Source organism: Mixophyes fleayi, chromosome 9 (assembly GCF_038048845.1).
Source record: "Mixophyes fleayi isolate aMixFle1 chromosome 9, aMixFle1.hap1, whole genome shotgun sequence".
Taxonomy (NCBI): domain Eukaryota; kingdom Metazoa; phylum Chordata; class Amphibia; order Anura; family Limnodynastidae; genus Mixophyes; species Mixophyes fleayi.
The window spans coordinates 21,944,144-21,959,319 of record NC_134410.1 but is presented as its reverse complement, the minus strand read 5'-3'; the positions used below and the strand labels follow the sequence as shown (position 1 = coordinate 21,959,319).

The 15,176-nt window shown below is 42.1% G+C and overlaps 1 protein-coding gene across 2 annotated transcripts; it reads left to right on the top strand.

The window, feature by feature from the left end:
- The first annotated feature begins 14 nt into the window (after window positions 1–14).
- Window positions 15–12,154, top strand: NAPA (NSF attachment protein alpha). 2 transcript variants are annotated; one of them, XM_075186879.1, is made up of 11 exons: window positions 15–289; window positions 4,998–5,077; window positions 6,880–6,996; window positions 8,466–8,512; window positions 9,203–9,280; window positions 10,101–10,156; window positions 10,614–10,698; window positions 10,861–10,965; window positions 11,043–11,111; window positions 11,791–11,841; window positions 12,017–12,154. In XM_075186879.1, the coding sequence occupies exons 1-11, from the start codon at window positions 192–194 to the stop codon at window positions 12,116–12,118; spliced, it is 888 nt and encodes a 295-aa protein (XP_075042980.1). In that variant the 5' UTR covers window positions 15–191; the 3' UTR covers window positions 12,119–12,154. The 2 variants fall into 2 exon arrangements, with proteins under 2 accessions (XP_075042980.1, XP_075042981.1); XM_075186880.1 differs by lacking the exon at window positions 15–289 and adding an exon at window positions 2,504–2,589.
- The last annotated feature ends 3,022 nt before the right edge of the window (window positions 12,155–15,176 follow it).

The following is a 15,176-nucleotide window of genomic DNA, read 5'->3' as shown; positions in this document are numbered from 1 at the left end:
ATCACGTGCATGGTGTGGGCGGAAGTAGCAGTGTAGCTGTGTCAGCGGTTGATCCTGAGCCTTCCCCCCCCATCACTGAGCTGTCAGGAGGAGACAGAGACCACCCCCAACCTCATCTCCGGGACTGCGCTGGTTATACCCCCACCTACCACCCCCATCACTGATCCCCGGTGCCCGGCCTGTCACCCGCCATGGATAACTCCGGGAAGGAGAAGGAGGCGATGCAGCTCCTGGCTGAGGCCGACAAGAAAGTCAAATCCTCCCAGTCCTTCTTCTCCGGGCTCTTCGGGTGAGCAGGGGGTGACTGGGGTGCGGGGCAGGTGCATGGCGGGTGACAGGGCTGATAGAGAATAACGGGGTGACTGTGTGTTGAGGGATTGGGGGGTGAGGCAGGTACTTGGGTGTGTGGGTGACAAGGCTGATAAAGAATAACGGGGTGACTGGGGTACGGGGCAGGTACAAGGTGGGTGACAAGGCTGATAGAAAATAACTGGGTGACTGTTGGTGAGCAAGTACAGGGTGATGACAAGGGTGATAAATAATAACAGGGTGATTGTGTAGGGGGGCAGGGTACAGGGTGGGTGACAAGGCTGAGAGAGAATAGTGGGGTGACTATTGGGGGGGCAGGTACAGGTTGGGCGACGAGGCTGATAGAGTAACGGGCTGACTATTGGGGGATTTGGGGGGGTGTACAGGGTGGTTAACAAGGCTGATAGGGAATAACGGGGTGACTGTTGGGGGGTCAGGTACAGGGTGGGTAGCAAGACTAATGGAGAGTAACTGGGTGAATGTGTTGGAAGGCAGGTACAAGGTGGGTGACAAGGCTGATAGTAACGGGGTGACTGTTGCGGGATTGGGCAGCAGTTACAGGGTGGGTGATAAGGCTAATAGAGAGTAACGGGGTGACTGTTGAAATATTGGGGGGGAGCCAAAAGGTAGCTGAAGAATTGAGGTTCTGACAGCATGCAGGGTGTCACAGGATGGGAGGGGGTATAATGACGTGAGAATATGACTCAAGACAGGAATTTGTGGTGTATTATGATGGCGTTCATGTGAATCTGACTATTGATTGTGACTCTTAAATGCCAGTGGGTATACAGCCTTACTATTAAAACACACAACTAGAAATTATAGGAAAAACGCATGTGAAACGTGTTTGTGCTTCCCTAATACGCTCGCTTGCAGCTAACACAAGTGAGTGGAGCAGTGTTTGGTAACACACACCACACTCCAAAAAATAGTAACGCCAGGAATTGAGTCATTAGACGCAATAGTTTCCATTTTCAGACCTATTTTCATGCATTATATTGGCACAGTAGTGTGCAGTGGGTATGAGGCCTTAAATTCATAGAGGTAAGTCATACATCGTGCAGAATAGGATAATGTAGTAAGGTAAGGATCTGGACATTGTTAGTATAGGAGATTGGGCATTCATATTTGATATTTCCCAAATTACAGGGAGTGTCCCTGGATATGTCTATATTGATTAATTGCAGATTATATTTCATTTTATTCTGTATATAGTTGTCACTATTTATTACTCCATTCTCTGGTATTTATAAGTTAATATCTTTGGAAGAAGATTATTTAAAATGCAAAAAAAAAAAATGATAACCAAGTTAAGTAATTATGTCTTGAAGAGAATTGTGCACTAGTCTATGTAGACTGTACTGCAGAGGGCATAGTTAGATGCATATACGCTTTTTGGAAATTATTTTAAAATCCTACCAAATACGATAGTGACAGAAGTATGGGTCTTTGTGTGGGACCACGTAAGTGAGGTGCATTAGAGTGGGATAAAACGTAGAGAGACAGAATAGAGGACAGAGTGTGACAGCTCTATTTTACCAAGGATAAACTATGGCGCAGAGATTTATGTTTAGATGGACCAGTAGAAATTTATGGAACTGTTATCCCCCGTGGATGGTGTCTGTGTATATTAAGGATGCAGGTATAGGGGACATATAGGGCCTGAGTCACTAAGGAAAGTAAGGCAAAAAAAGGAGTAAATGTTTTCTGGAACAAACCATGTTACAATGCAAGGGGTACAAATTAGTTTATTATTTTGCACATAAGTTAAATACTGGCTCTTTTGTCATCTAGCACACAAATACTTGTGAGCTTATTTGTACACTGAAATTTAAAGTTGATCTAGGACATACTCTACCCCAACTATAAATCTGTCCCCACATTTTAAATTTACCTCCTCCTCCAATGCAATATGGTTTTGCCCATGTGCAAAGTTACTCCTTTTTTATTCTTTGCTCTCCTTAATGACTCTGGCCCATAGTGTATATTGAGAATTGCTCTGTCATTTAGAGTGTTATAGTGATCGTAAAGTGCTACGGAATTTGACGGTGCTATATAAATAAATGATGATGATGATTAAAAGGCTGAAACATCTTGTTAGTTTTAACTGTTTTTTCTATTTTTGGTAAAAGTTACCTTATACTTATGTACTTTTTTACACTAAGATTATGTGAGTTCACCATGTAAAAACTGACATTTTGTTTTTATTCTACAAAATGCAACAAAAAACTCTTATGCAAATCTGTTTGACAACTGACGTGATGTAATGAGAAGAAACAGGTAATAGACATTAATCTCCGCACTGCACGTCTATGGCTGTGCCATTTAGATTGTCAGCTCTTCATGACAAAATATCTCATTTACTTTTTTTTTTATATATCTTGTTATTTTTTTTTGTCATTAGGGCATTTTGTACATAAAAAAAATCTATACACTCAGTTGTGTGTGCTAATTAGAGTTGATGATTGTATTTAATGACCGTAGTTAATCGCGGTTAGTTTGTCTATGACGAGCCCTGGAAACAAGTTGTCTGGTGGCAGTGATCCTATTAGTGATGGATCACTGTAGAGTAAACGTTAAACCTGTTTTGTCATCCTGAGCTTCAGTAAGAGACTACTGACATCTGTCTGTGTGCAGCCTGTGGCGGGAATAGAATGTAATGGAGAACTGTGTACCTTTATGTATCCCCCAACCTGGCCCCTCAGATTATATAATGCTACGGGGAGTGTATTTGTCAGAACCCCCACTCTGTCTCCCCCTCCTTGACAGTCTGGCTATAGGACTGTCATTCAAGAACTTGTGCAGTTATTCATGTGCTTTTATACCGTGATACGACGTCATTAATTATTATTATTACCGGAGGTTGAAGTGGTGGCATGGAATTTGATAGTGTGAAATTAACTTTATAACCCCCCCCCCTCCCCCAGCCATCACTTAACATTAAGCCCCGAGTCCCTCCCTTGGCCTCAAACCCTTAAGCCAGTGGTTCCCAAACTGTTCACCTAGACTCCCTGGGCTCCCTTGGAGATCTCACAGGGGTGCATCGGCCAGGGCCAGTAATAAGCAAGGCGGGGGACTACTTGGTAACTATTTTGGCTTAGGGGGGCCTTGAAAGATTTTTGGAGACCCTAAGGGTGCCTTGAACAGAAAAAGTTTGGAATCCACTGCCTTAAGCTGTAATAACAATCATTACACACATGGAATATAAGCAGAAAACTTGGCCTACCTTGTCCCTAACCAATTCTCCCGCAATAATGACCCTTTTTCCAATGTTTTAGGGGAGGGTACTTTGCTGAGAAAAAGCCCCCATTGTCTTAGATGAGCATAGTGATCTCCATTATATACATATTCTGTTTTTCCTTATTTCCCACCTAGCCGTCGGTCTGCTACCGTTATGTCTGTCCTTCTTGCATCCTTGTGGCTTCCCTCGTTCCCTGCTCATTAGTCCTATGTGCCCTTATATCTTGCTTTCTGCCTGTTACCTCCGTCCCCAAGTGTTGTCTCCTCCTACCGCTTGTGAGCTCCATAGTACCACTTACTGCTTGTTGCTGCTCCCTGCGCTCTTGTCTATGGCAACCGGCTACCAGATGTTCTCAGTTTAGAGCCAATCTTCGGGGTCTCTCTGCCCTTTGCTGGAGGGAGAATTCACAAGGGAACCAGTGGAAGAGGGGCACAGTTTTGCTTTGTTTTAGCCAAAGCCTCTCACGGCAGCACCTTCGGTGTCCTCACACACACCGCACCTGGAAATAGAGTGTTCTATATGTTTAATAGTGGAGCTGGCTACCCGCTGGGGTGTACATGATTGGGGGGGGGGTTGGGGCATCTGGCATGGGGGATGATTAGATTAAGAATAGGGTCAGTGCAAAGGTGCTGACATGAAGATCCGCAGAGCTGGCGCCTCTGGTAGTGGGAGAAGTGGTGGTATGGTATTCTGCGACCACTGATATTACTCTATGTAGCACATTATTATTATTATTATTATTATTATTAATAATAATGTCTTTAGTGAGAATGTTCTTTTTATACCTTCCCTAATTGTGTGTACAGATGCGAGTTTGATAGATCTCCCTAAATGACGGCATCATGCAGTGTCGTGTAAACTTCCATTAGAACATCCGTCATTCTAGCAGTGGCAGCCGCATGCTGGAAACATAGAATTTGACAGCTTAAGAAATAGGATTCATTTATTTATTTTGTGTAGCGTGGGAGGTTGTAGGTTTTTTGTTTTGTTTTAAGAAGTCCTTGCAGTAGCTTTGCTTGTATCATGGATTCAGTCCCTGTAGCTATGAATCTCTACCACATCCGCTGGGAGGCTGTTCCACGGCTCTGCCACTTTTTTTTTTGTTCATTTTTAAATAAGCGCTTCCTTGTGTTACCTTTCAGTCCCCTCCTCTTGTTCTACAAATCCTCTTGTGTTTAAATATGCTAATGTACTAATGTCTCTATATCACCTGTGTCCTTGGTCGAGACCCGCCCATGAGGAGTTATGGTAATAGGGACTGTGTTCCTCACAAGAACACCCCCCACACCCACCCCCCTCCCCCACACCCCACGCACTCTTATTCTGGTCCATGAGATTATTATGGGGTTGTGTTGTTTATACCGTCTCTGTATCTGCAAGACCCCCCCTACCTATTGGAACCATGGTGGGGGAGCTGTGTTTCTTACCCAATCTGGTTCTTTTTCAGGGGCTCCTCCAAGGTAGAAGAAGCTTGTGAGCTCTACGCCCGGGCAGCCAACATGTTCAAAATAGTGAAAAATTGGAGCGGTAGGTGGTACCATTATGTCCTGGGGGGCTGGAAATGTGATTTAATTTGCAAAGTCCCTGAGCTGGTGCTGTAGAAATCTGTAATAATGATTGTGGTCAGTATAAAGATAGAGGCCATTTCTGTACAACGTTCTCAGACTGTATGATGTCATTACCCCTCTCCTTCTAGACTGTATGATATGTCATTACCCCTCTCCTTCTAGACTGTATGATATGTCATTACCCCTCTCCTTCTAGACTGTATGATATGTCATTACCCCTCTCCTTCTAGACTGTATGATATGTCATTACCCCTCTCCTTCTAGACTGTATGATATGTCATTACCCCTCTGCTTCTAGACTGTATGATATGTCATTACCCCTCTGCTTCTAGACTGTATGATATGTCATTACCCCTCTGCTTCTAGACTGTATGATATGTCATTACCCCTCTGCTTCTCAGACTGTGTGATATGTCATTACCCCTCTGCTTCTCAGACTGTGTGATATGTCATTACCCCTCTGCTTCTCAGACTGTATGATATGTCATTACCCCTCTGCTTCTCAGACTGTATAATATGTCATTACCCCTCTGCTTCTAGACTGTATGATATGTCATTACCCCTCTGCTTCTAGACTGTATGATATGTCATTACCCCTCTGCTTCTAGACTGTATGATATGTCATTACCCCTCTGCTTCTCAGACTGTGTGATATGTCATTACCCCTCTGCTTCTCAGACTGTGTGATATGTCATTACCCCTCTGCTTCTCAGACTGTATAATATGTCATTACCCCTCTGCTTCTAGACTGTATGATATGTCATTACCCCTCTGCTTCTAGACTGTATGATTTGTCATTACCCCTCTGCTTCTCAGACTGTATGATATGTCATTACCCCTCTGCTTCTCAGACTGTGTGATATGTCATTACCCCTCTGCTTCTCAGACTGTATGATATGTCATTACCCCTCTGCTTCTCAGACTGTATGATATGTCATTACCCCTCTGCTTCTCAGACTGTATGATATGTCATTACCCCTCTGCTTCTCAGACTGTATGATATGTCATTACCCCTCTGCTTCTCAGACTGTATGATATGTCATTACCCCTCTGCTTCTCAGACTGTATGATATGTCATTACCCCTCTGCTTCTAGACTGTATGATATGTCATTACCCCTCTGCTTCTAGACTGTATGATATGTCATTACCCCTCTCCTTCTAGACTGTATGATATGTCATTACCCCCTGCTTCTAGACTGTATGATATGTCATTACCCCTCTGCTTCTAGACTGTATGAGATATGTCATTACCCCTCTGCTTCTAGACTGTATGAGATATGTCATTACCCCTCTCCTTCTAGACTGTAGGAGATATGTCATTACCCCTCTCCTTCTAGACTGTATGATATGTCATTACCCCTCTGCTTCTAGACTGTATGATATGTCATTACCCCTCTGCTTCTAGACTGTATGATATGTCATTACCCCTCTGCTTCTCAGACTGTATGATATGTCATTACCCCTCTGCTTCTCAGACTGTATGATATGTCATTACCCCTCTCCTTCTAGACTGTATGAGATATGTCATTACCCCTCTCCTTCTAGACTGTATGAGATATGTCATTACCCCTCTCCTTCTAGACTGTATGAGATATGTCATTACCCCTCTCCTTCTAGACTGTATGAGATATGTCATTACCCCTCTGCTTCTAGACTGTATGATATGTCATTACCCCTCTGCTTCTAGACTGTATGATATGTCATTACCCCTCTGCTTCTAGACTGTATGATATGTCATTACCCCTCTCCTTGTCTCCTAGCTGCTGGCAATGCTTTCTGCCAGGCGGCCCAACTGCACCTGCAGGTCCAGAGCAAACATGACGCCGCCACTAACTTTGTGGATGCTGGAAACGCCTTTAAAAAGTCTGACCCACAAGGTAAGGGAAGTCCTGGTGTCTGCGGACATTGATTGGGATTAGTCAAACAGCCGAAAACATTACACACTTTGCTGAACACACAAAGCAAGAATCCTATTAATGACAAGCTCTATAGAGTTAGATGCCTGCAGGATACAATACATGGTACACAGATGGGACTTGTAGTTTCACAACACCTGGAGTGTCACAGGTTAGCCAACAATGGCTTAAACTGTTGGTCCTGAGTGCATACACACTGCGTGATTTGCCCGACATCGTTCCATCGTTTATTGAGATTTTTAGTCCATTTATAAAATCAAATGAAACTATACCATGTACTTTGAAACTATAAGGCAGCAAGGTGGCTCAGTGGTTAGCACTTCTGCCTTACAGCACTGGGGTCATGAGTTCAATTCCCGACCATGGCCTTATCTGTGAAGTGTTTGTATGCTCTCTCCGTGTTTGAGTGGGTTTTCTCCCACACTCCAAAAACATACTGGTAGGTTAATTGGCTGCTAACAAATTGACCCTAGTCTGTGTATATGAATGTTAGAGAATTTAGATTGTAAGCTCCAATGGGGCAGGGACTGATTTGAATGAGTTCTCTGTACAGCGCTGCGGAAGTAGTGGTGCTATATAAATAAATGATGATGATGATGATATAATCGTTCATCGTTGGAGCATACACACTAATGCGATATCGGGCCGAACGGTCGTTTATCGTGTGATTGGCCCCATAATCGTCTGAAAACCCTGTAGTGTGTACCCAGTCTCTTAGAAGCACAAATAGGTTTAACAAATAGTCAGTGTTTACAGTGTATCTTTATATTGTAGGCATAATACATAATTTATTTTAACTTGTGTGATACAAAAATAAACTGTTGTCTAATGTGTTATTTACCCCTTAACGCTTAATAAATTAATTTGGATACATTATTATTAATAATTATTAAAACAAATATCCAATTAAACGTAGGGAACCCAATTTCACCCACTTAGTTACTTGAGACCATTGTAAAGTTAATAAGATTCATAGTAGCCCCTTACCACTAGAGGGCGCACATCCTGTACTCAGAATATTCTTGCTGCAGCTGAACATGCAAAATTCAGTTTCTCATTAGAGACAGATGCGCCCTCTAGTGGCTGCATGTCGAAGTATGAATGTAAGAAAAGATTATGGTTTACAAAGGCTGTAAAAATTCAATGATTGCCACAATTATATAATTTAACGTAACAATTAAATATACCTATAAAAATAAATTATATATGATGGATGACACTGTTGTTGTCTATAGTAGGTTACATGCTTGTTGCGTTATAATTTCTTAGTATAAATAGGCATCTCCTCTCATTTCTGTGATTGACTATGACACCTTTTCTAGGTTAATGGCATTTTGCCTGTTAGATGGAAAGACAACTGAGTGGGTGGGAGAACGTATCAGGAGGTAGCTGATGGTTGATGTCACATTGTACGTACCTTTGTTTTGCAGAGGCCATCAACTGTCTTCTCCGAGCAATTGAAATCTACACTGACATGGTGAGTAATCCATTATACCTTGTGACTTCATCCCTGTGTTGTAACTCCATGCTATAAGGAGTCATTCATAAAAATGCTGGACACGTGACTTCTACCCTTCTCCTGGCTGGGAGCTGCAAATGTGACTGTTGTGATATTTTGGGGATTTTAAAACCATTGACGTGTGAACGGTGCTATTTACTGTTTAAAGCGCCACGACAAGCATGCAGATAAATCTACTCTTAACTTTCTTGTATTTGCACCAAAGCAGTCCTTTATTAAGCATTATCGTGCTAAACTTATCCTATGTCCAGGGGCGGACCTAGACTTTATTGTAGGGGGTGGAGGGCAATTTAGCATAGCCACATCCCTCCTTCACTGTGATTGGTGGTCCCCACCACTTCCTTTTGATTTACAAGACAGCCAGAACTCTCTCTCAACTTGCAAAGGTATTGTTGGGGGGGGGGGGGGGGGTGATTGCCCGGTCGCCCCTGCTCCGCATCCGCCACTGCCTATTTCAGATCATGTGCATCTGCTTTTCATTATTTCAGTATAGACTTTTATGTCACAACTTGAGACCGCTCACTAATGTTGTACCTAATTTGGGTATTTGGTGAACTCTGTTACATGTCATTGCTTTTTGGAAATTGATGTTTTATTAAGTTACCAAACTGTTTCCAGTATTAATGACGCTGTTCTTTTGTCATACAGGGACGATTCACCATCGCAGCCAAACATCACATATCTATAGCAGAGATCTACGAGTCCGAGCTGGTGGACATCGAGAAGGTGTGTCGCCGGGCTTCTAAAAAGTCATTTTAGTTTTAAACTTGTGCAGACGCAGCATTCACATTTTCATGCTCATTGGGGGAGTTTAAATTCGGAGTGATGTGCCGCGATGAACAGCTACACACATTGCCGCCTGTTGCGGTAAGAGATCTCCGCTCATTTTTCTGAGCACCTCTATGGTGAGAGAGGACAATGAGCGGAGATTTCAGCCTGAACGTTGCATTGTTCCGGAACACATGAAGCTGAATTGATTCTCCACCGTTGTCAATGCAAAATCTCTTCTTTTGTATTTAAATTTTCCAGAACATATAAACCAACACAACATACAAACAAAATGCTCTTCTTTCCTTTTTAATGTCTGAATCTACTTCTACCTGCTTCCCTGCCGTATTACCACCTCTCTGCCATGTTTCAGTCCTCTTCTATGTTCTGTCTTTCTTCTGATGGTCACAGTATAGTGCCCCCCTTATACAGAGACAGATATTATTTGTCTGTCAATCCACTAGAAACCAGTGACTGTGATTGACATCTGATGTTGGCTTAGTATCACATGTTCTGTCTGACATATCACAAAAACGGCACACAGCTTTTTAATCCTGTCTGTGTTATTCGCTGCAGCTACATGTCATTCTCCCTCTGATGGATGACTATAAACTCACTCGTACTGCTAGCTGATGTGTGTGTGTGTGTGAGGGGGGGCTGTATTGGGTAGGTGTATAGACGATGGAGCTGTCGGAGGTTCTCTGTGGGAGGGATCTTTATTGGCCGCTTATTACATTATGTTTGTCCTTACTCTTCCTGTTCTGTGTTTCTCCCACAGGCAATAGCCCACTACGAGCAGGCAGCGGATTATTACAAGGGGGAGGAGTCCAACAGGTACCCGCGATGTCCTTTCTGTTATATAGCTATATGATCGAGAGCCTGCAGGGTGACCCTTCTGTCTGTAACATTGTGGTATCTCTTTATCGTGTTTCAGTATATGAATATAGCCTTCTCTTTAGTACTGTTTCGTTCTCATACATATTTAAAGATAAAACACAAGTTGCTTTATATGACCAAAATAGTAACGAAATCCTGAAATATGTTTTCTTGTCAAAACAGATTTTTGCTGTGGTTTGGGTGGAGTGAACATTTTATCTTATCTGATGTCTTAGGGAGCTTCTCAAACCCCAAACTAACTTCTTACTACAGACCAGTATGGTGCATTTAGCTGCCAAGACTCCTAGTTATTCAGTATTAAGATACAGCAACATTCTAGAGGCTTCTATCTTGTCCTTTGTAAATAACTAATTGCAATCATACATGGCCATAATCTTCTCTGCTTCTCCTGTAGTTCTGCCAACAAATGTCTGCTGAAAGTGGCCACTTATACCGCTCAGCTGGAGCAATACGCGAAGGCAGTGGAAATCTACGAGCAGGTAGAGCCTTGAGTCTTTAGCTAATTTTAAGGTCTTCTCTGGGTGGAACCCGCTGGGGTTTTCCAGGGGGGGCTGGATGCCAATCCTGTAGGGCAGAGGGACCATATAGCAACGCCTTTTGTACATGTCTGTTTGCTTAGTTTGTCATCCTGTATCTGTTAGGTTGGTACCAACGCCATGGACAGCCCCCTGCTCAAGTATAGTGCCAAAGAATATTTCTTCAAAGCTGCCCTCTGCCATTTCTGCATCGATATGTACAATGCCAAGGTAGAGTACACGCGCAAACATATGTGTATAAAGAGTGGACTGATTAAAGTACTGACCTGTGTGTGTTTGTGTGACAGCTGGCGATTCAGAAGTACGAGGAGATGTTCCCGGCTTTCTCCGAATCCAGGGAGTGTAAACTTATAAAGGTGATGTATTTGACTTCTATGGGGCATGAGAAATGTGATTTTGCTAAGCTGACGCCATCTTGTTGCCTTTATAGCCATTTTATTCTCTTATAGCTTAAAGACAGATTAGATACAGCTAGTTTGTAGGAGTTATTCATTGTTTGCAGGAGACTGTGCTCATGGCCTTGAATATGGCAGCACAGGAGATAAGCCAACTCCCCCCTGGGGAGTATTCCTGTGTGAAAATGAGAGAATAAAGCAGTTAAAACCTTTTGGGGCGTAGTTTTCTGTAATACGTGATTTTTGCTATATAGATATGGACTTGTAACTAATAAAGCAGAACTAATTGTACACGCAAACCATGCAGTGTATTTAATTCTCTTTAGCTGATGAGCTCATAACTGATAAACTGATACTTACAGGTGAACAATCTGATTTAGATTCGACAGACATCAATCCACACCGGACAGACTGGAAAGTTTAAGAAATGTTAATGATCAGGTTTACAAACCCATCCAAAGTATTAACCATTCTGATCACATAGATGTTCATTGACAGATGGTGAATTGGATTTTATATAGCGGGAACTCTGATAGCTTTCCATATGTATATATAATAAATATATATTTGTTATCATATCTTATTCTCTATATATTATACTTATTTTATACTTCCCTCATGATCTCTTCTCTCCTGACAGAAACTTGTTGAAGCTCATGAAGAACAGAATGTGGATAATTATACAGACGCAGTAAGTTGTGGTATTTTGACTTTAAAGATATGTTAAAGGGGGCACAAATTATTTTATCTTTTGAAGCCCATACAACTATAACTTACTGGGTAAACCTCTGCCTATAACTTCCAACACATTGAAAGTACCATTTATTTCGGAAGCACATCGTGTAACCAGACCTCTCGCCCAATAGGTAAAAGAGTACGACTCTATCTCTCGTCTGGACCAATGGCTGACCACCATGCTGCTACGCATCAAGAAGACCATCAAAGGAGAAGAGGAGGACTTGCGCTAATGGGCCTATCCTGCATCCCCTTCCCCACTGGCCAAAGTCCACTTCAGGAATTTTGAGGGTGGGGTGGGGGAACACTAAAGCCCATTTTCAATATTGACATAAAATTCTAACTTACCACAAGAACCTCTGTTATTTGTGTTTGAAGTGCATCTGACGACTACACACAGACGTGGCAGCCATTTTGTGTGTTGTTTCTAAATACTTGAGAATGTGGCCTGAAGGCTGCATTCAGCTACCGGTTCTGTACACAAAATGGCAGCACCACTGTGTGGAGTCATTGGGTGGACTTTTAAAAGTGTAGGACAGGCCTGGCCAACCTGTGGCTCTCCAGGTGTTGTGAAACTACTACCCCAGCATGCTTCGCCAGTAGATAGCCAGCCGGTAGCTGGCAAGGCATGTTGAGACTTGTAGTTCTACAACACCTGGAGAGCCACAGGTTGGCCAGGCCTGGTGTTTAGAGATATGGTTGGAGGTCTTGTGATATCACAGATTAAGTATACAATACTGCAGTGGGCGTCATGATTTTCCTGCACGTTTTTAGCTAGCCATGGAAACCTCACCCAACGTCTACGGTGGTTTCCTTTCTCCAACTCAGACAGCATCTTTGTGCAGTTCTCGCTTTTTGGGACAACAGGCTCAGTCGTTTAACCATTGCATGGATTTTGGGCGCATGGAGGGGAGAATAAAATTGGGTCGGGTAGGGTCTTTAAGCGTAATCACCTCACCCCCCCACTTAGCATACTATATTTTCTTTATAGGGATATCCATAATTGCAGCTTGACCAAATGTTGGGGTTCTATGTATTTTTAGTTTTGGAAGATCAGCTGCCAGAGCTTGCCACGGTTGTCAGTAAAACAGTGACAATACATTTTATTACTATATGCCTTCATGGAGTATATTCAAAAGAATTAAAATAAAAAGTTATTTATCCAGAGATGTTAGATAACACAAACATATAATCTATAAAATTGTGGTAGATTCGGCACACTGCGGAGCCCAAGGGTCCAGGGACAAGACACTGTGGGGAATTTACACTGTCTTCATAAAGCAAAGCTAATGTCGTTTGTGCTTAGTGTGTGGGTGACAGCCGTACATGTGTCTGAGACGAAGGGCTCCAGAAGGAGAATGGAGAACCTGACATTTGTCTGCCAATCTCCGTCAGTGACTCAGAGCGTCGCTAGTAAGCTACATAACTGTTATTCCTTTATCTTGCATAAAGCTGTAGATGTGAGTGTTTATCTGCAATTTCTAATGCATTTTTTTTTTTCTTGGTTTTGTCTATTGTCTCGTGAACCATCTCGTAAAAAAACGCAGCTGAGCCATGTTAAATAAAGCAAGTAGGATACAACACGTCTGTGGACCCTGTTCTGTATTTAAAGTAATAATAATTAAAAAAACAAAGTTGCCCCTGTAACTTACAAAATTGTAACAAGGAAACAACTGCTGGTTAAGTTTCAGATCATTTCCAATGTGCTACTGTCCACTCCTGATCATGTGACTTCCACAGGCTTTGCCAAAAGGGAAACCACACATTGAGCAGGTTCAAGCAGTGGTGGGGATCATGTGATTACTGTTGTGTCATATGTAGTTACTATGATATGCTAACCAGCGAATAATATGCTTAATGGTGGTTAACTGAGTGGGCAAGACAAACACACTGATAAAACACAGGTAAGTGTCACAGAGACGATTTTCTTTCCAAAACATCAAAGATCACTAAAATAGAAAGTGTATTTAGCTAATTTTTAAAGAAGAAAATATTTGTATTTACTTTAAATTTTTTATAGCCGTGCAATGGCATCATAAAAAGTGATTAATCTAGCTGAACACTAGATCCCAGTGCTTTAACCTATCGCAGCTAGTTTGTATAATAAGTTATTTTTGTATTAATGGGGTTCTATACTTATTCTCAGGAGTGACATTCATGATGGGGGATATACTCCCGCCAGTATACGAGTGGCTGGCTACTGAAAAGCAGCCAATTCAGAGTGTTACAGGTACCTATCAGTACATGTTTCTCGAAAAATATTTAGGTGGCGTGGGATTCTATTACACTACACACGATTTACCTTCAGATCTGTGCTCTTCATCTGGTCCTATAGTTGTTGAGAGAATGACAGCACAATATAAATTCATTCATTCCTGTTGCACTGATTAACCACCTTGTATAGGTATCCACATGTCATAACGAATTTTGTCAACTTCTGTGACTCTGAAACGAAATATTCAGTCTCCATCTACAGCACTCTACATTTAGTCATTGGGTCATGTTTTTTGCTGGCATCGGCTGAACAGACCATGGGGTATATTTACTAAACTGCGGGTTTGAAAAAGTGGAGATGTTGTCTATGAGATTATCAAACACGCCGACCAACCAAAGGGGACTAATGTTGTGTATCGTGTAAGTATACACACTAATGCAATATCTGACCGAACAGTCATATATTGGCTGAAAAACTTCCAGTGTGTACCTAGCCTTATGAATATAATTGAGAGTGTGACTAGCCCATGTACTGGCAGCAGCATGCTCACTGTACCTGTGACATCATCAAACTGCCAGATCTGAATGACTCAAGCTCAGTGTCACAGGAAATTCAACTGCGTTCAATAACGAATTTAAATAATGCTTATGGCATTTATGACAGCACTATTTTGTAGCTGATTTCCACAATAGTAATATGTGCTAATAATTACATTGCCATAAGCTTCCGCCCAGACAATATTATTAATGCTAGAATTTTCAAAACTGCTTGACCTGTACACTTTAACAATTGCATTAACAAGTGTGATCACTTTCCAGTGTTTAGATCTTTGAAAAAGATCTATTTATTGTGCTCTAAACCAGGCCTGGCCAACCTGTGGCTCCAGGTGTTGTAAAACTACAAGCTCCAGCATGATATGTCAGTAGACAGCTGATTGCTGGCAGGGCAGGCTGGGACTTGTAGTCCCACAACACCTGGAGAGCCACAGGTTGGCTACTTGTTTTGATGAGCATTGATACTTAAATGAATACATAACTCACTCAAAATATGTAGTATTACAAGGGAGATGCAATTAA